The 21,416-nt window shown below is 39.1% G+C and overlaps 1 protein-coding gene across 3 annotated transcripts; it reads left to right on the plus strand.

The window, feature by feature from the left end:
* Positions 1-2,463: 2,463 nt before the first annotated feature.
* camk2b2 (calcium/calmodulin-dependent protein kinase (CaM kinase) II beta 2) lies at positions 2,464-19,545 on the plus strand. 3 transcript variants are annotated; one of them, XM_028462232.1, is made up of 21 exons: positions 2,464-2,662; positions 3,839-3,933; positions 5,593-5,652; positions 5,809-5,863; positions 6,774-6,839; positions 8,556-8,628; positions 9,043-9,145; positions 9,453-9,536; positions 9,625-9,719; positions 9,785-9,907; positions 10,198-10,281; positions 10,365-10,407; positions 10,845-10,913; positions 12,285-12,322; positions 14,869-14,934; positions 15,138-15,182; positions 15,431-15,476; positions 16,923-16,998; positions 17,101-17,195; positions 18,644-18,880; positions 19,176-19,545. In XM_028462232.1, exons 1-20 carry the CDS (start codon positions 2,601-2,603, stop codon positions 18,877-18,879), a joined length of 1,614 nt encoding a protein of 537 aa, XP_028318033.1. In that variant the 5' UTR covers positions 2,464-2,600; the 3' UTR covers position 18,880; positions 19,176-19,545. The 3 variants fall into 3 exon arrangements, with proteins under 3 accessions (XP_028318033.1, XP_028318034.1, XP_028318035.1); XM_028462233.1 differs by having other exon boundaries at positions 12,288-12,322; XM_028462234.1 differs by lacking the exons at positions 18,644-18,880; positions 19,176-19,545 and having other exon boundaries at positions 17,059-17,134.
* The last annotated feature ends 1,871 nt before the right edge of the window (positions 19,546-21,416 follow it).

A 21,416-nucleotide genomic window follows, 5' to 3' on the forward strand; every position in this document is an offset into this window, starting at 1 on the left:
CTCCTTTGCTTTTTGCTTTTTTCTGTTCACTGATCAACCATGACAGTTTAATCCTGGAATTCATTAAAAAGTTTTTTAATCCTTGATTTATCTGCTTTTATTTAAAAAAATAACTGAAAATGTTTCAACATATTTAAGGTGACCATACGTCCGGATTTACGTGGTCATGTCCTCTTTCCACGTCTTTTTTATCTGTCTGTCTGTCTGTCTGTCTGTCTGCGTGCGTGTGTTCCTCAAATATCTCTGTGGATCAGGATCAGACTGACCTGAGAGTTTCAACATGGCTGCTGCTTGGTGCAACGTCAAATTTGTTTGGACTCTAGTGATACCGTTAATAAATAATTTCATAAATACTTTACAAATTCCATGTGCATCTAAACTGACTGTTGTGGATTAATGACACTAAATGAGTCCGGACTGAGTCTGTTCCGCTGTAAGATAAAATATATGAAAACACAATAGTTATCACTCGAAACATTTCACAACAAACCTAAATGTCCCTGACGTCCCACCTTCAAACACAACCTCATTAACCATTCATGAAAAAGATGCTGAACCTCCCACTTTTCTATAGCTATACATACTTCCTACGGGCACTGACCTAGTTTTATTAAATTGTCCAGGTTTCCCAGGTACCAACTGTACAAATAGACACTTAATTAATTTGTTTCAATTCAACTTTATTTGTATAGCGCAAATTACAACAAAGTCACCTTAATCCGCTTATCAAAATATAAAATTCATAATAAGAGAGAAAAAACCCAACAAAATCCAGATGAACAAGCATCAGTGGAAGAAACAACTCCCTTTGAACAGGAATAAATCTCCATTAGAACCAGGTTCAGAGGTGGCAGCCATCTGCGTGGACTGGTTGGGGTTAGTGGACAGAAGGACCAACAGAACAGGATAGAGAGATAGAACATCAGAGTGTTCCAGACTAGTTGAGCCGTGAACCACAGATCAGGAAATGACATCATCAGCTTCACGACACCTGAAACAGAGCAGAGAGAGAAGAACGAGGAGAAGACACTGACTGCAGAAAAACATGATACATTATTATAAAGTCAGCCTTGGCCTTGGGCCTCACTCCCAGTGACCTAGTCAGCACTTATTATAATGATGACAAATCTCTTCCTGTTTATTGGTAAACTAACAGCGACTCTAAGGTCTGTAAATGTGACCGTTCACAGACGAGCCCATGTCTGCTCTAGTGGTTAGATTATGTTATGATTCAGTCCTAAAAGACAGTAACTCTGCTAATATTTGCTCTATCGGAGAAATCCAAGCAGTTTCTGAAAGCTAATGAGTTGCTCCTTAAGCCACTATATATGGTGTCATTATGGTAATACTGTATGTGACGGAATCATTAAACGTCACACACGAGGAAAAAAGAAAGAGAAGCAAAGTCTGAGAAAGAGATTAAAAAAGTTCTATTAAAGGGTATATTTAATGATTAAATACGGTTCTGTAAGCCTGATTGAGAGGTTTTAAGGTTTATATGAGATTTTTCAAGGATGGATTGTATAATGAAGGTGATTGATGCGTCACCCCTGATCTCAGATTGTTTTTAATTAAACAGATGGTATGTAATGGCTAAAGTTAGCTTAAATGAGCAAAACGTTGCAAACATTAGTGACAAAAGAGGCAAAATGTAGGAAAAAAGGAAACAAGTGTTTTTTATTGGGGAAAAAGGCAGCTTATTTGGATGAAAAGTGGCTAAAAAAAAGATCAAAGAATCTACAAAAATTGGATAAAAGTGTCAAGAAGAACTTGCAAAAATGAGGAAAAAGGGATATTTATTGGTAAAAGGAAGCTAAAATCAAAGAGAAAAACAAAAAATGTCAAATTATTTGAAATAGGGGCAAAATGGGACAAAGGAAGTTGCAAAATGGCCAAAGAAAAAGGTAAAAAGGGGTTAAAAAGTTTTCCCTTTTTAAGGTTTTCTGGGGGAATAATAAATGAAATTAAAGAACCACATGTTGATTATCACTGACTTAATAACAGCTTTATCATGGTTTTAGTAAATGAATGTAACAAACTACATGGTTGCCCCACCCTTAAACACCATTGCTGCTCCACCCCTTTTCAATCCAAAAAACGTTTTTAATCAAAGAAAAGAGATGCTCAAATGTAAAAATAATAATAGCATCTGAACACTTGTTGTTTTTTATTTCAAATGTATTTTTTATTATTGAATAATAAAGACACAAATCTACCTTTATAGTCACCCTAACATTTAAACAGAGGTAATGAATGTGTTTTAATAATGTAATTAAAGACAGATCAGCACTAATCGATTTGATTAGAAACTAAATGATATGATGACGTCATTGATCAGGAGATTAAAGGTAAACAACTGCATGTTAATGAGCCTTCGTGCACGTTTTGCTTCTAATTTAAGGCATTGCAAAAATAATAAGGCAGTGGTCCGCGGTGAGCGCGCGCGTGCGTGTGAGTGAAGTGTGTGTGCGCACTGGTGGGCGGGGCTAGCATCCGGAGGTTTCCCTCGTGCTGCAGCAGCTTCCAAAGGAATCCCGGGACTCAGACCCGCACACACACGCGCATATCCAGCCCTGTCCGATAAAGAAGAAGAAAGCATCATGGCGAGCACCACGTGCACGCGCTTCACGGATGAATATCAGCTTTACGAAGAGCTCGGCAAGTAAGTCCTTCATCATCATCATCATCATCATCATCACGACCATGTGTGTCAGTGCTGTGTTGTACCAGGAGGGGGCGTTGTGGGCGGGGCTGTGTCAGGTATCAGTGCTGTGTTGTACCAGCAGGGGGCGTTGTGGGCGGGGCTGTGTCAGGTATCAGTGCTGTGTTGTACCAGCAGGGGGCGTTGTGGGCGGGGCTGTGTCAGGTATCAGTGCTGTGTTGTACCAGCAGGGGGCGTTGTGGGCGGGGCTGTGTCAGGTATCAATGCTGTGGAACCTCAGAGGCTGTGATTGGTTGACAGGGAGAGCCGGTGTGAACCTCAAGCCCCCAGGGGCCAAATCCAGCCCTTTAGAGCAAAGGTTCTCAACTGGTCTCACCCTGGGAGTCGGGACCCACATTTTTCCACGGTCATTAAATCTCGACCCACTTTTTTTTTAGAATTCAACCAACCAAATTTCGTTTTAAAACACAAAACTATGTATTTTCCCGTGTAACATGTATTTTACAGCATGCCTGTCAAAAGACAAGTTTCTTTCAAAATAAAAGACATGTCCAACATGAGAGACATTAGGTACGGTTATTAATTTATTTTTGACCAGCTGTCCGTAACCCACCAGTTGAGAATTGCGTTAGACCATCCAATTCAGCTCTCATGAGAAAGTTAAAAAAGACAGAAAAACAAAACAAAACCATGAATTATTGTGTAAATTACCAAATAACTGTAGATCTGAAAATGAAACTCCACAGTATTTGGAGGATGGCAATTTTTCTAATGCTTTTATAACAAGCTGCAGTCATTTTAAACCTCAAATTGTTTAAAGGACTACATTTTCCTGAAATTACTTCTCATAATTTCCCGAAATTAAATGAAAATTTAAATTAAATTTGTCACAAAATCACATAAATTTAAAAGACAGAATCCTGCAGGGACTGCCATCTGTCATTAATTGCTTGGATATTGTCGCCCTTCACATACTTTATGTCATCAAAGTGCAAACTTGGGGAAGTTGTTGTTGAACTTGCTCGTTTTCCAGCCTAAAATCTGTGGCCCACTTAAGATCAAACTACTTTATATTTGGCCCCTGAACTAAAATGAGTTTGACACCCCTGCTCTGAACCAATCACAGCCCTTCATCAATTAAAAGTCGTGTTAAAAAGCGTCTCCGTGTGTTTCCAGGGGAGCGTTTTCCATTGTTCGTCGTTGTGCTAAACTGAGCTCGGGTCATGAATTTGCAGCCAAGATCATCAACACCAAGAAGCTGTCGGCCCGAGGTGAGGAGATTATTATTATTATTATTATTATTATTATTACTGTTATTATTATTATTATTATTATTATTATTATTATTATTATTAATGCTAGTGCTCATCATGTTTGGTGTGTTTATGGTTTTTCTGTTGGTGTGACACTAAATACAGCCTCAGCCACGTGTTTTGGGACAATATTACATTTTCACCATATTTTTCACTGTCAAACATGAGGTCTAATGTTAGCTTTAGCATGTGTAGCAATGTAAGTCTGATTATGGAAAGACGAGGAAACAGAAACAAAACTCTTAATGTGTAAACTCTGAAACAGAATTAGGGAAAATTTGAAGCGTAAATATAAATGATAGTAATAACTAGAAAAGCACTCAGAGAACGCAGACCTCCACCATACAGCTCAAGCTCAGCTAATGGTCACGGTAACATGGTAAACTCAGGATTACCATGACTACCTGTCAACATTGAGCTGTGTTAACATGACTACCTGTCAACATTGAGCTGTGTTACCATGACTACCTGTCAACATTGAGCTGTGTTACCTGACTACCTGTCAACATTGAGCTGCGTTACCTTGACTACCTGTCAACATTGAGCTGTGTTAACATGACTACCTGTCAACATTGAGCTGTGTTACCATGACTACCTGTCAACATTGAGCTGTGTTACCATGACTACCTGTCAACATTGAGCTGCGTTACCTTGACTACCTGTGGGGCCCTACACATGGTGGCTCTGTACCTTTGGTGTGTGAGTGTACCATATATTGTAAAGAGCTTAATTAAAGGGGATGGTTGGTTCCTGTGTGTCTGCGGGTGAAGGTTCCTCTCATGGTTCCTTCACCCTCTGTCTCTGAGGATGAGTATGTGCTTCACTTCTAGACGTGTGTGGCTGTGTGAAGCAGGATGTTCTTCCTCCTCTTCCTCCTCTTCCTCCTCCTCCTCCTCTTCCTCCTCTTACACCTGTTCCTCCTCTTCCTCCTCTTCCTCCTGTTCCTCCTGTTCCTCCTGTTCCTCCTCTTCCTCCTCTTCCTCCTCTTCCTCCTCCTCCTCCTCTTCCTCCTCCTCCTCCTCCTCCTCCTCCTCCTCTTCCTCCTGTTCCTCCTCTTCCTCCTCCTCCTCCTCCTCCTCCTCCTCCTCCTCTTCCTCCTCTTACACCTGTTCCTCCTCTTCCTCCTCTTCCTCCTCCTCTTCCTCCTCCTCCTCCTCTTCCTCCTCTTCCTCCTCTTCCTCCCGTTCCCTCGATGGAGCATCGTCTGCTGAAAGCTTCTATAAATAACTGTTTTCACTGTAATCAGATCCATCGTCAGACTGTAGATGTCACATAGAACTACAGCTCCTCTCTCTGCTTCCTGTTCATGTTGAAACATTTAGGAACACGTCTATACTTAATATGTCTGTAACAAAGGACAGGAACAGATCTATTCTTTACACGTCTGTAAGAAAAGAAAGGAGCATATCTTTTTTATACATCTGTAACATACGGGAATAGATCTATACTTTATATGTCTGCAACAAAGGACAGGAACGGATCTATCCTTTATAGATCTCTATAAAGTGAAGTGGAGCTGCTATGGTGATGTGAAGTGATTTATTGACTCCGATGAACATCTGTCCGTGTGATAAACATCTGTGTTGAAATGTCTTTCTGATCACCTTGGAAACGTAGATCACCAGAAGCTAGAGAGGGAGGCCAGGATCTGCAGACTGCTCAAACACTCCAACATTGGTGAGTTCTACTATCATCAACTCTATGATCAGATCCATAAATAATTGTGTTTTTGACACGTTGTGTTTTAAAAGATTTGACTTCAGAGACAAACTTTCATCATTTTTCCTTTGTGTCTTTATCAAGAAATATGTATTTATTTCTTTCTTTTTACAGTTCGTCTCCATGACAGCATCTCAGAGGAAGGTTTCCACTATCTGCTCTTTGACCTGTGAGTTCCTTTGTTTCCTCCTCTTCTTCCTGTTTTACATCTATTTCCTCTCCTTTGTTTCCTCCTCTTCTTCCTGTTCCACATGTTTCCTCTCCTGTTTTCTTCTTTACTTCCTGTTTCATTGCTGTTTTTCCTCTTCTCTGGTTCCTCTTTTGCTTCCTGTTACAGAGCCATTTTTCCTCTTCTCTGTTTCCTCCTCTTCTTCCTGTTTTACATCTATTTCCTCTCCTTTGTTTCCTCCTCTTCTTCCTGTTCCACATGTTTCCTCTCCTGTTTTCTTCTTTGCTTCCTGTTTCATTGCTGTTCTTCCTCTTCTCTGTTTCCTCCTTTGCTTCTTGTTACGGAGCCGTTTTTCCTCTTCTCTGTTTCCTTCTCTGCTTCCTGTTTTACATGTGTTTCCTCTTCTTCTTCCTGTTTCCCCTTTTGTTTCATGTTGCCTTATTGTTTTCTCTCCACTGTTTCCTCCTGTCTTTCCTGTTTCCTTGCTGTTTTTCCTCTCGTCTGTTTCCTCCACTTCTTTCCCCTTTCTCCCCTTCTTCCGACATCTTCCTCCCTTCGTTCAATTCCCACTTCCTTCCTTCCTTCCTCCTCTGTTTCCTCTAATCCTCCTCGATGCCTTTCCTTCTGCCTTCAGCTCTTTTTCCCCCCATCCCTCTTTTCTGAGGCATCCCCCGTTACATAACACACGCACACACACACACACACACACACAACTTAACTCCTCTGCACTGGAGCCAGTTTCCATGGCAACTCCTTCAGAGTGAATCCTGTAGCCGGGGGTTTCCCCTAATGAGGACATCCCCCTCCTGCTTCTGTTGTGTGTGTGTGTGTGTGTGTGTGTGTGTGTGTGTGTGTGTGTGTGTGTGTGTGTGTGTGTGTGTGTGTGTGTGTAACCTCTGCTGTCTCTCAGAGTAACTGGAGGTGAGCTGTTTGAGGACATCGTAGCGAGAGAGTACTACAGTGAAGCAGATGCCAGGTGAACTCCTCCTCTTCCTCCTTTCCTTCTTCATCCCTCCATCGTGCACAGCCACACTCAACGTGCACATTTTTGTAGCTTTGCATCCATTAGTGCGCGTGTGAAACTCAAGGCCTGGGGGCCAAATCTGGCCCTTTAGATCACTGGTTCTCAACCTTTTCAGCCCTCATCCCCTAAAATAAAGGTCCCAGAGAGCAGGGACCCCCACTGTAGCTGAACACAGTGGTTGAACACAGACATGAACATTGAAGAACAGTCATGTGGAGACAGGACCATCTATAAGGGGGAATAAAGGGGAGAGATTTTTGGGGTCCATCCATAAAGTCAGTAAAATGATGGTCCATTGTTCTATGAATCTGTGATAACCACATTTATTTATTCATCTGAATAATAATCACTGTTATCCAGCAACGTTTATTATTATTATTATAGTCATCTTAAAGATGGAAATCCTGGTTTTAATCAGAAATAACATGGGTTCAAAGTGACCAAAAATGCTGGAAAACAGAAATTGGTTAAAAATTGTAAATTAGAGTGGATAAAAACAGACAGAAAAAGTGGTAAAAAGGGTTCAAATATTCAATATTGGAACAATTAGTTTAATCTTACAAATAATGCGAATTAAAAATTGGCAAAAAAATAAGCATGAAATATGGTAAAAAGAGGTTAAAAGTGACAATAATGGATCAACATATGTGACATTAGGTGGAAAAGTGGTGGAAAGGGTTTATGAGTGATGAAAATGTCTGGAAAGTGGAAAAGATTTACAGAAAAGGCATTAAAGTGTGATGCAGAAATAGGAGTAATGTAGCGAAATTGCATTAAAAGGGGCAAAAATATGGCAAGACAAATGATGAAAATAGGTTAAAATATGAAAAGTTTGCTATAGTTGCAGAAAAAGGCTCAAATTGATCAAATAATATTCTTAGTTTCTTAAAGTCATCTGGCGACCCCCTCCCAGTGTCTCGCAACCCCAAATGGGGTCCTCACCCCAAGGTTGAGAACTCCTGCTGTTGAGGGCGGGGCCAGTGAATGTGTGGAAACAGAGCAGTACCTTAGGAGCAGTAATGCTGCGTTCAAGGCCACTCAAAACTCAGGATTTTCCGCCTTCTTCAAAAAGTCAAGGATTGGAATTTTTAACTGGGAAATGCCGATTTCCAAGTTGTATTGAACGCATCAGCAGTCGTACTGTTATAGACCATACATAGTGCAAATTGCAAATCTGGTCGTAATCCTTTAAACAGGAGCCGGTTTGAGTCCGCGGACCGTATGTTTGACATCACAGGATCTTCATCGGTGATTCCATTCTCAGGTGGAGGAAAGTCTCTGTTCTCTCACACAGATGGAGACGCTGCATTAAAATGCCCAGGCACACACCCACACTGTAGTCTGCAGGAGGAAGGACTTAACTCAATCTGACTGTGTGGGCGAGAGAGAGAGAGAGAGAGAGATAGTGTGAACACAATGAAGATAAAGAGACAGTAAACATTGTTACTCTGCTGCTTCTGCTCCATCAGCATCCATCAATCTCACCCACACACACTGTGCGTGTGTGTGTGTGTGTCTGTGTGTGCGTCTGTGTGCGTCTGTGTGTGTGTGTGTGCGTGTGTCTGTGTGTGTGTGTGTGTGTGTGTGCGGTGTGTGTGTGTGTGTCTGTCCGTGTGTGTGTGTGTGTGTGTGTGTGACTAACCTGCTCCCCCTACTGTTTTCCTGCAGTAACTGCATCCAACAAATCCTGGAGGCTGTTCTTCACTGTCATCAGATGGGAGTGGTTCACAGGGACCTGAAGGTGTGTGTGTGTGTGTGTTTAAACACACCTTAAGGTCAGCCATGTCCACTAGACAGGATGTATAGCAGATCTTTTTTGTATATTCTTGGAGAGTAGGTGGAGCTGTATTACTGTACTACATTTCAGTTTCCTATGTGATGTAGTTCCTGAGATATTAGAAGATGAAAATGGAAGAAAAATAAGGACCAACGAAAATCGACACATACCCCCCTCATTAGATTGGCCATTTGTCTAAAAGTATTAATCAGATCAAACTAATCATTTACAGTGAGGCTGTTAAATTATTAAGGAACAATTGGTAAAAAAAAATTGAGACCAAAGTGTGTGAATGTTCTGGAAATGTGTTGAAATGACTTCCATTGTACAATAATAGACAGACAACATTTAAAACGTTTGACTTTGATTTTCCCGCAGCCTGAAAACCTGCTGCTGGCAAGTAAATGTAAGAACGCTGCAGTGAAACTGGCTGACTTTGGGCTCGCCATTGAGGTTCAGGGAGAGCAGCAGGCCTGGTTTGGTGAGACACACACACACCATGGTCCCCACAAAGCCTAACTCTGTATTTGTGTGAAGGCTCTGCGGGGACGCCTGTGTTGGAACACACAGACACACACACACACCATGGTCCCCACAAAGCCTAACTCTGTATTTGTGTACGGGTACGCTTGTGATGACACACACACACAGACACACACCTAGGTCCCCATAAAGTCTAACTGTATTTGTGTGACGGCTCTGTCGAGACACCTGTGGTGAGACACACTCACATACACACAGACACACACCAAGGTCCCCACAAAGTCCAACTCTGTGTTTCTGTGAAGGCTTTGCGGGGACGCCTGGATATTTGTCCCCAGAGGTGCTGAGGAAGGAGGCGTACGGTAAACCCGTGGACATCTGGGCGTGCGGTGAGATCTCTGCTCTGTTCCCTTTCATTTTTGCTGTGTGTGTGTGTGTGTGTGTGTGTTGGCCAATCAGCAGCTGTGCTTGTTGTAGGCGTGATCCTCTACATCCTCCTGGTTGGTTACCCTCCGTTCTGGGACGAGGACCAGCACAAGCTGTACCAGCAGATCAAAGCAGGAGCGTACGACGTGAGCGTGAACCTCCTTCACCTTTTAAACTTCTTATCCTGAGCTGCTTCTAACACCAGGTTCAGTTTCCCTCCCCAGAGTGGGACACGGTCACCCCCGAGGCCAAAAACCTCATCAACCAGATGTTGACCATCAACCCGACCAAGAGAATCAGCGCCCAGGAGGCCCTCAAACACCCATGGGTCTGCGTAAGTGCCTCCTACATCCAAAACACCTAAAATGGCTTTGAAAAGGCACTAAATGATTCCAAGTAAACAAAGAGATACACAATAATACTCAAAACACATAAAATGACAACAAAAAATACGTAAAACCACAACATAAATACATAAAGTGACTCCAAAAACAAAAAAAATGACAGAAAAAGATACAAAAGGAATGCAAAAACACACAAAACGGCTACAAAATTGCACTCAAAGCAACAAAATGTTGCTTTAATTGTGATGAAAGTGAATAAAAACTCTCTCTGTCTCCATAGCAACGATCCACCGTGGCCTCCATGATGCATCGACAGGAAACCGTGGAGTGTCTGAAGAAGTTCAACGCTCGGAGGAAACTTAAGGTCTGATTGGTTCTTGTTGTTCACGTGACAGACTGTATTTTATTAAGTCATGTGACCTCAGGCTCCGCCCTCTTCACTCTCAGGGAGCCATTCTGACCACCATGCTGGTGTCCAGGAACTTCTCTGGTGAGTCTGAGGAGGCGTCGCCGCTCATTCATCATTTAAAGAGACTCAGAAAAAAGACTACGTGGATACTTAGTTACTTAAATACTCAGATACTTTGATACTTGATAGATACAAATATACTTAAATACTTATTTACTCAATACTTAGATCTTTAGATACTTTTTTGCTTCAATACCCGATTGATACTTGGATACCTGAGTACTTAGAGACTTAAATGAAGCCTTAGCTACTTGGATACTCAGATACTGTAGATACTGTACCTGAATCGATACTCAGACACTTAAATGAGTACTTAGATACTCAGATACTTAAATACTTAGAGGAAGACTAAGATGTTTAGAATCATAGACGTATAAAGACATAGATACTGGATTTATCTAAATAGTAACTGTAATGCTGTGTGTGTGTGTGTGTGTGTGTGTGTGTGTGTGTGTCAGTGGGTCGACAGACGACAGCTCCATCCTCTGTCGGTGCAGTGGGAGGAGCCTGTGTCGGCGTAGAACAAGGTAACGTGTGTAATGTTTGTAAAGCTGTTAATTCACTCATATTAAACACAAAACAGTCACACCGTATTTACAGTATAAATGTACATATACTGTATGTATTAGAGCTGGGATCTGATTTGATCATGTTTGCTAACTCAATATATATTGTGATTGTGCTAAATTGTGTTTTGATAGTATTGATTTTTCTCCTTCTCCACAAACCAAGATTCAATCATAGTCATAGTTCTACAAAACAATAACAATAAGAAATCGCGACATATCGTGAATCAATATTTTTTCCCATCCTTGCTATCTCTGACTCCCTCTACCCTTTATCACAGGGGGCGGGGCCACAGACATGATTATATCTGATCTGAGGGTCACATGATCAACATTCACGTTAGCATTAGAATAATGACCAATCAGAGCATTAACACTGGAAATAATAGATGCTTTTTGTGTATTTGTTGTCATTTCTGTATATTTTTTTCTCATTTTTGTTTGTTGTTATTTTGTGGGTTTTTTTTAATACATTTTCTGATTCTTTTTCTTATCGATTTGTGTGTTTGTAGTCATTTTTTCATATTTTGTTCCTGTCATTTAGCACGTTTTTCCTGTCATTTTGTAAGTTATTTTATCTTTTTTTTGTCATAATCTGTGTCCTTTGGAGTCATTTTGTGTATTTATTGCGTTTACCATGGGGGTCGCACAAAACTAGACTGAGAGCCACCTGTGCCGTGTCTGCATCAGAGCATCTCTCTCTCTGTTTTATGTTGTCATAATGTGTCTTTGTTAGTAATGTAGTTTTTATTTATGCTGTTTTCTTTATTTTTCTGTTATTTTGTTTTCAAGTCTTTTTTTGTGTAGTTTTGTAAATTTTTCTGTTAATAGTTTTATTGTAATTTTGAATAGTTTTTCCTCTTTATGTTCATGTTTGTTTTGTGTTTTTTTAGTCATTTTGTGGTTTTTGTTGTCGTTATTTTGAATATTATTCTATCATCCTATTCTTTGATGTTGGTAAACCTCCCTCCATCTTTGCATTGATGTGAACTCTGAACACATCCATTATGGCTCACCTGCTGCTCTGCTTGTAATCCTGCTGCTCCTGCAGTCAGCTGCGTGTGTGTGTGTGTGTGTGTGTGTGTGGATTAAACAGCATTACTTTCACTCTCTGCCTGGTGATTGGTCACAAGCTGCTGTTTGTGGGGCTGTGAGTGAGCGTCTTTTGAGTGGGAGGGCTCTCAGGCTCTCGGAGGGAAACCATGGGTGCTGCTGAGGTGTGCACGCTGGGACTCTGAAGTGACGTTTGCGTGCACGTGTGCAGCAGGTTCAGCTGAAGGGGTAGGATGTGCACTTTGCCCTCTGAAGGCGTTTCCTTCTGCCTCTCTGCAGCAGCCAAGAGTCTCCTCAACAAGAAGACCGAGGTCAAGGTGAGCCCACCGCCCAGCACTGTTTCACTTCATTTAATACAATTTGATTTTTGATCTAATTTAATTTCATATATTTTTATTTAATTTAATTTTATATATATATATTTTTTTCATGTAATGTCATTTAATTTAGTATATTTTTATGTAATTTAATTCAATATATTTTGATTTAATCTAAATGAATATATTTTGATTTATTTAAATTTAATATATTTCAAATTAATTTAATGATTTCATTTAATATTTTCATTTAAATAATTGATTAATTATATTTTATTTTTATTTCTTTATATTGTAATTTAATTGATCATATTTTGATTGAATTTAACCTGAGTCCATGTGTGCATTCCTGTTGTGTGTTTTATTTTTATTTAACATTGCACTGATATGGATTTATTTATTACTACTGATCTGATAATAAATAATTTTTAACTTTCGGCTGAAAACGGAAAAGAAATTGTCTCAAATTCTGATTTTTAAAAATCAACTCTGAAAACGTTGTTACATAAAATGAGACTTACTACAGACGTATAAAGAATGGATCTGTTCCTAAGTGTACAAATATTATTAACGAGTCACATCTTTGTACTGAATCAAGACAGAATCACTCAGGAATCAAACATTAATGGACCCAGGTCACGGACTCCTATGGAACAGTGGAACTGAAACGATCTGGGTCTTTTAACCCGATTCCCCAGAAACAGAATAGAATGAATCATTCAGGATTCCAACGACCCGGGTAAAAGAGAAGAAGATTCAAATGACTCAAATAAACCTGATTATTGACTCAGATGCATACATTTGAAACTTCAATGTTTTTTTATTAATTTGATAAAATATTGAATACATTTTTTATTGTGCTGAAAACATACTATATTCATGTTGCAAATATAGATTTTTAAAAATGTCATTTTTCATGATTTAAACTCAAATGATTACACCTTTTTACTGATCGAAACAATAACTTATTTATTTTAAATTAATTTAATTTAATTTAGTATAGGGTTCAATTTAGTTACAACAAATAGTTAAAACAGTGTCAAAATGTTTTTGTTAATTAATTCTTTATTAATATCAATTCAAGTTTTGGTGTGGAAATGATTTATTTTGTTCTTGATATTAAATGTTACAGTTTTAAATAGATATTAAAATGTTTATGACCGTTTATTGAAAAAAGTCTACTTATATTAAAACTGGTCATTCTTTGATAAAATAACATTTTTGATTCCATGTGATTATAAAAAAAAATTGAATCAATCTGTTGCTCTCCCCTCCTCCCTAATCTCAGATTATTTACCCCCGGATGATTAATCCCTCATTACATAATCACACAGTGTCACATGACCACACACATCCAAACACGTCACATTGCGTGGAAATTTAGCCTAAAAAGTGTGTTTTGGGTTTTTTTTTAAACACTCGGATTAGAAATGGAAAGCTTTGATCCTTTGAAGGAGTTGGAGGTGACTTTTATCTGTCCTTAATCCCCCCCAGAGAGAATCCTAATCCTTCCATTAAAAGCTCTATGAGCTGCTGAATGAATGATGGCACCTGTCACTCATCCCATCATACCTGTGGCCGACGTCACAAATTCAACCACTCCCTTAAAACATCAGCCACAGATTCTGATATTGCTTCTTTATTTTATTCTGTCCTACATTTATTTAAAAGCGTCTCAGAGATGAAGACGGGGAGGAAGAGGACGCTTTGTGGCCCCTGGTGTTTTATTGGGGCCAATGAAACGCACACATGTGACCTCTGTGTGTCAGTGACACACATGATGTCAGAGCAGCGTGTTGTTCATGGAGGCGGGACTTCCTGTGGACTTTATTATTGTTTTCATTCTCACTTTGTGAGGGACACCGGCTTTTATTTTGAAAGTCCGTAGGTTAACGCTGTGTGTAGGTCAGTGCTGCGTGTGTGTAGGTCAGTGCTGTGTGTGTGTAGGTCAGTGCTGTGTGTGTGTGTAGGTCAGTGCTGTGTGTGTGTAGGTCAGTGCTGTGTGTGTGTAGGTCAGTGCTGTGTGTGTGTGTAGGTCAGTGCTGTGTGTGTGTAGGTCAGTGCTGCGTGTGTGTAGGTCAGTGCTGTGTGTGTGTGTAGGTCAGTGCTGTGTGTGTGTAGGTCAGTGCTGTGTGTGTGTAGGTCAGTGCTGTGTGTGTAGGTCAGTGCTGCGTGTGTGTAGGTCAGTGCTGTGTGTGTAGGTCAGTGCTGTGTGTGTGTGTGTAGGTCAGTGCTGTGTGTGTGTAGGTCAGTGCTGTGTGTGTGTAGGTCAGTGCTGTGTGTGTGTGTGTAGGTCAGTGCTGTGTGTGTGTGTAGGTCAGTGCTGTGTGTGTGCTCACACTCCCCATTAGTGCATCTCTTCCTTCTGTGTCTCTCTGTGTGTGTGTGCATGTGTGTGAGCGTGTGTGTGCATGTGTGTGAGTGTGTGTGTGCATGTGTGTGTGTGTGCATGTGTGTGAGTGTGTGTGAACACAGGAACAGGAACGTGTGGATGATTTGAGGAAGTGACACATGTTGTTCTCACACTTTGTGTTTTTCCTGCACAGCCTCAGACTAACAGCAGAAACAGCACAGTCAGCATTCCCAAAGGACACAGCCCGTCTGCTGCACTGGTACTGTGTGTGTGTGTGTGTGTGTGTGTGTGTGTGTGTGTGTGTGTGTGTGTGTGCGTGTGCGTGTGCGTGTGCGTGTGCGTGTGCGTGTGCGTGTGCGTGTGCGTGCGTGTGCGTGTGCGTGTGCGCGTGCGCGTGTGCGTGTGTGTGTGTGACCTCATCACCGTCAAAGCCCTTCCTGCTCTCTCCCTGTCCTCCTCCAGGAACCTCAGACCACAGTGATCCATGTCCCAGTAGACGGGCCTAAGGTACGGTCCGTCTGTGCGTCTGTGCAATAACAAGGCTGTTAAACGTCAGTCAGCCTTTACTTTTCTCAGCATCTACCGGTGAATCCTGGAGTGTTTCTAACTGCTCTATGATTCAGTCGTATGGAAAGTTTGAGCATGTGCAAATTGGGCGAATTGGGAGCACGTGTTTAGTCTGGAGCGTTTTTCCACTGCAGCGTTAACGACTCCTGCATGTTTGTGTTCATCCGTTGTCTCTCCTCTCTCTGCAGGAGTCGTCTGACAGCAGCAGCACCATCGAGGATGACGATGCTAAAGGTAGGATGAAGCTCTGTCGAAACCAGCGTCTGTGCTTTTATTAAAAAAATCTAGTATTCATGACTCTACTATAGAACAAGCAAAGAAACGTATTAAAGATAAAACTAATATGAAACAGAATTACTGATAAATCCCAAAATAACAAAAAATGTACCTAAAATATAAAGAATCCCAAAGCATCACGTTGAATATGTTAGTGAATTAATTTTCAGTTTATTTCTGTTGCTTAAAATCTAAATGAGTTTTTTCAGCATTCATAAAAAGTGTCAGGCTGTGTGTAAATGAGTATGTAATGGGTTCACAGATAGTATGAAAAGACTGAGTATGTGAGAAATTCAAGAATGTATACTATATGGGGACTTTTGCACGGTGGGCACACTTGTCATACTCAACCGTCCCATGATGCATTGCGAGCTGAATGTAAAATGGTCCTGGGACAGGTTCACATCTCTTAAAATCTCAGTACGTGACTGCTTGATGTGCCCGTACTGAGTTTTACTGATTTAAAAAAATAAAGTTACATTAGGTTAACTCTTTTTTTACAGCATTGTATATTATAATCATGTATTTTTGGAGACTTACTGTTCGTATCCCAGACATGGTGCTTGGCTTGTCGGTGTCTGGTGATGGCGTGCCCTTCACCATGAAGAAGATGAACTTGTCTATCATTCCTTTGTGGCGTTGGAACCTCTCCTGCCTCGTATATTGAGCAGTTGTACATTTTAGTACCATTCAGCACTCGTCAAATAACCTTAACTTTGAAATTACATTTTTTATCTCAGCGCGGCGGAAGTAGAAAAAAGCTCAGCGGAAGTAGCATAAATTCATTATCCGGTAATGCGCATGCTCATAAGCGATCTCAGCACAAAGTAAACGCAGACCGTGACACCGGCTTCAAGCTAAAAGTCAAATATTCCATTTTCAAAATAAAAGCATCTCTTTTTGTCTTCTATTAGTTTTTTCATGTTTTTGTAAATAGGGCTTTTATTTTGAAGTTAAAAGGTAGTTTAGTCAGTAGCACAATGGAGGGTCTCTGAAAATCTCTGAAATGTCAGAATGAAATGTGTTTACGTGAGTTTTATGGATCAAATGAGCACATGTTGATATTCGACTTCAAATGTTTTCAGAACTTTCAAAGTAAAGGTGGAGCATATTATAAAGATATTCAAGTTTTTGTCGTCATAGGTACCAAATGCATCTTGGGAAACTTGGAAGTATACTTCAGTGGGAACGCTCATCATCCCAATCATACTAATAGTCTATAGTAGACAATATATACTCACTGAGTGTGTAGTGTATAGTACGTTAGTGTGTGATTTTGAACACAATCTTAAATAAAGAATAATACAATATTCATTCTTAGCAGTCGGTGGCAACACATGGAAGCTGCACATGCTGTATTTAAAGCTACAGGTCTGATTTATTTTTTTTTATTTTTTTCTGCAGTTCGAAAACAAGAAATCATCAAAATCACTGAGCAGCTCATTGAAGCCGTCAACAACGGAGACTTCGAGGCGTACGCGTGAGTTTTCTGTGACGTTCTGCTTCGTTAAAGATGTCACATGTTGGTGTTTGTGCGCAGATACCTGTGAATAAACGTGATCAACAACGTCTGCTCCCACAGAAAGATCTGTGACCCCGCTCTGACCTCCTTTGAGCCTGAGGCTTTGGGGAACCTGGTGGAAGGGATGGACTTTCACAGGTTCTACTTCGACAACCGTAAGAGTCGCTTTCAGCCTGCACTCATTTTCTACTCCGTCAATCCATCCAGCAGGAATCATTTATTACATTAGTACTTTATGTCACACATGGGCCACATGCAGCCCCCAAGATGAACCACAAAATGACACAGAAATACACAAAATGACAACAAAACTTTCAAAAATCACTCAACAACGACAAAAACAAACCAAACGACTGTAAAAAACACACAAAGGTATCAGAAAACAGACAAATACACAGAATTACTACAAAACTACTTTAACCCGCCACACACACACACACACACACACACACACACACACACACACACACACACACACACACACACACACACACACACAGAGGGACTACTGCCAGATCAATTTAAATGCTGAGAAAAGTAAGGGTAAGTCTTTGAAGTTAAATTCAATCTATTTATATTGACTTATATCATGAAGTCAGTGTTTTTCTAGTGATTAATAAAAGTGTCTTTGTGGCATTTTTCTCCACTGACTTTGACTCTTTATTGTTTTTCTTGTAAAACTATTGAAAAAAATAAATAAATGGAGTTTATATCACCTATTGCCATTTTGAGGAAAAATATAGAGATATGAATATTGGTCAATATCATCCAGGCCTAATGTAACCAAAACAGTAACGTTTTATCTTGTAAAGGATATGATTGTTTAAACTGTGTGAAATGAGGCGTTCAAACACTGCTTAATGTAGGATTTTATTAATACGAGTGTGTTACCTCAATAACAAACATAAATCACTAGACTGATATGCTGCCTGTTATGTAGCAAGTGTTGCTAATGCTAAAGCTACACCACTTTAGTTAAACAAAGTAAAAAGACTAAAATAACATGTCAGCCTTTTTGTTTGATGTTAATTGTACTTGGAACCAGTTTGATGAATTGCTTCCATACAATTAAAAAAAATTGATAATGACCTTGTCCTATATGATCTTTTATTCATTTTTTCCATTTAGGGCGATGATTTTAAGTAGGTGATTTGGTTTGTTTTATTGGTAAATAACTTAATAAAATAATCTAAATGATTTGAATGAAAAAAATCGTGATAAAATCGTGATATGATATTTTTCCCATATCGCCCAACCCTATAATAACTTGATTCAAACCTAACACTAGAAAAAAAAATGGCTTAAAAATCAAAAAAATATTGATAATAAAATGGGGTCATGATCCAAAAAAGGTTGGAAACCACTGCAGTAGTTGTTTTTAGTTCATATTGTTACCTTATAATATATGATATACATGTTTGTTCATCTAATAAACTGTCACATTAACAAATATTGTTTAGTATTAAATTAAATAAATGTTAGACTAATAAACTATTTATTTATTAGTTTTAATATTATCACTTAGTGAATGTGTCAGGTTGTTCCAAAGGTTCACTGAAAAATATTGCTCTTGGACTAATTAATGTCTGTGTTTGTGCACCAGTCCTGTGTAAGAACAGCAAAGCCATCCACACCACCATCCTCAACCCCCACGTGCACGTGATCGGAGAGGACGCCGCCTGCATCGCCTACATCCGACTGACGCAGTTCATGGACGGCGTGGGCCGCCCTCGCTCCAGCCAATCAGAGGAGACCAGGGTGTGGCAGCGCAGGGACGGACGCTGGCAGAACGTCCACTTCCACTGCTCTGGAGCTGCAGCCACTCCACTGCAGGGCTGAGGTAACACCTGACTTTATATCATCATCATCATCATCATCATCATCATCATCATCATCACTAACCTCATCATGACCTGAGTGTGCAGGATGGATGATGATGGATGAATGGATAGATGGATAATGGATAATGGATAGATGGATAGATGGATAATGGATAGATGGATGGATGATGGATGATGGATGAATAGATGATAAGTGATGGATAAATGGATAGATAAATGGATGAGTAGATGAATGATGGTTGATGGATGATGGGTGATGGATGGATGCTCACAGCCCTCCTCTCTTTCCTACAGCTATATCTGTGTGGGATGTGGGTGGAGCTTCTACAGCTGAACGCTGTCTCCGTCCTGCTTCAGGCTCCGCCCATTCTGCTCCAGCCTTGCATGGCTCCGCCCCCTCTGCGCTGCATGCTGAGATGTTCTCCTTCGTGACTCCGCCCCCTGACGCTGCTCCACGCTGCATGACCTTTGAACTCTGATGATGTCGTGTCTTTGGATTACGTTTGTGTTTCAATGATGGAGAAAACGTTTTACAAACTCTGGGGCGCCGATTGTAAAGTTGTACATGCTAAAATAAAATAAAAAGCAATTTTTTGCAACATTTAGCAACAAACCACATTTAAAAAAACATGTGAATTTTTTTCATGTTACTTTTGACCAGGATAACAGCAGTATTTGTGAAATTTGTGATTTCTTTTTCTCGTAAAAATGTAATGTCAATGTTAAATCGAAATCAAAATGTTATATATCACATCTAAATCTAAATGGTAAATATAAATGTTGAATGTGAAATCTAACTAAATGTTAAATCTAAATGTCATGGGTCAAACTAAATATTTAGCTAATATGCAAATTCCCCAGAAGTGCCATCATAAAAGCTCATTCCAGTGAATTTTATTTAACATTTACATTTACCATTAAGATTTAGATTTATTTTGATTTAGATTTAACATTTAAGATTTATATTTAACAATTAGCATTTAGATTGAACATATATATTCAACAATTAGCATTTAGATTGAACATATATATTCAACATTTAGATTTACATTTAATAGTTAACATTTAGATTTAACATTGACATTTTTTACAAAAAAAATCACAAATTTTACAAATATTGCTGTAAATTTGGTAAAAAATAACATAAAAATTTCACATACATTTTTTAAATGTGGTTTTATTGCAAAAAGTTGCTGTTTATTTTAGCATGCTCAACTTTACAATTGGCGCCCCATATTCATACATTCAGAAATATATTAAAATATTCATATTTTTTTATTATAAACATCAAACCACCTCCTATATAATAACACAATCCTACGTTATTTAACCTTCATTTAATCTCAATAATGGGATTTTGTGACAAAGAATGACAGATTATGTTAAAATGATCAAATATTAGTGAAATAAATCAAAGATGATCATATTTAAACATATGAAACATATTAAAGTTGACTTTAATATGTTTAATATGACTTTCACTTTGCCGTCTTTAAAATACTAAATATCTTACTTTAAAAACTGAATAAATCTCTGTTTAAAATACCGTTTTATGTGATCAGGAATCACGTTTAAACTAAAGAACCTAAATTATTCTTATAAACAAAGATTGTTATTAAAAACGTTGATGCTTTTTAAAAGAAAAATGTTAAGTAAAAAAGTCAAATATGATCCAAGTCAAAGCACATAAATCTGAATTTTAGCTCCAAATTTAGAATTAATACAGTATTTACTTCTTAGAAGTTCCCTGTGTGTCCTGCAGGGGGCGCTAATGGTCAATATGGTGGAAGTGCAATAAATGTTCCCATTTTGTGTGCAGGTTTAATGACTTTGGAAATGACGTCACTGTTATCATCGATAATGATGAGTGTAAATAGAAGATTTTGGATCATTTGTATTGATTTGTAACAGATTTTAGGAAGGAAATATGGAGCATTATGTTCAGTTGTGAAGCTCTGTTGCTGTATACATGATACATGATGACGTATGTGGTGCTGTTCTGTCCTCTGATTGGTTCTTGTATCCATTACAGTGACTCCAATAATAACCTTAAACATGTAAATAATGTGATTCTCTGTGTGTGAACCATTAAACTGCTGAGTTTATCCATCACATTAGTCTTTGTTTAATTCTGCTCATCAAAAAAAAAATGAATATAAATAAAAAAATTTATTTAAGACAGAAATTCATGTAAAGCAGCATGTTCTATATGTTCCAAATGTGTACACATGAAAAATACATCTAAATGCAAATGTTAAATATAAATGTGAATGTTAAATGCAAATCTGCGTGGGGTGTGTGGAATGTGGGCGGGGCCTGGTGATGACCGGCGCTGACCTGCTCACTTTGTTAAATTTCTAAACATTTAGCTTCACACTTGGCGACCAATTTGACATTTAGATTTACAGTTAACATTTAGGTTTAGATTTAACATTTTTATTTTGATTTACATTAAACATTTTGATTTAACTTTTACATTTAGATCATTTTTAACAATGACATAAACATGCTGTTTTATATGAATTTGTCTCAAAT

This window comes from Gouania willdenowi, chromosome 12, assembly GCF_900634775.1.
Source record: "Gouania willdenowi chromosome 12, fGouWil2.1, whole genome shotgun sequence".
NCBI lineage: Eukaryota > Metazoa > Chordata > Actinopteri > Blenniiformes > Gobiesocidae > Gouania > Gouania willdenowi.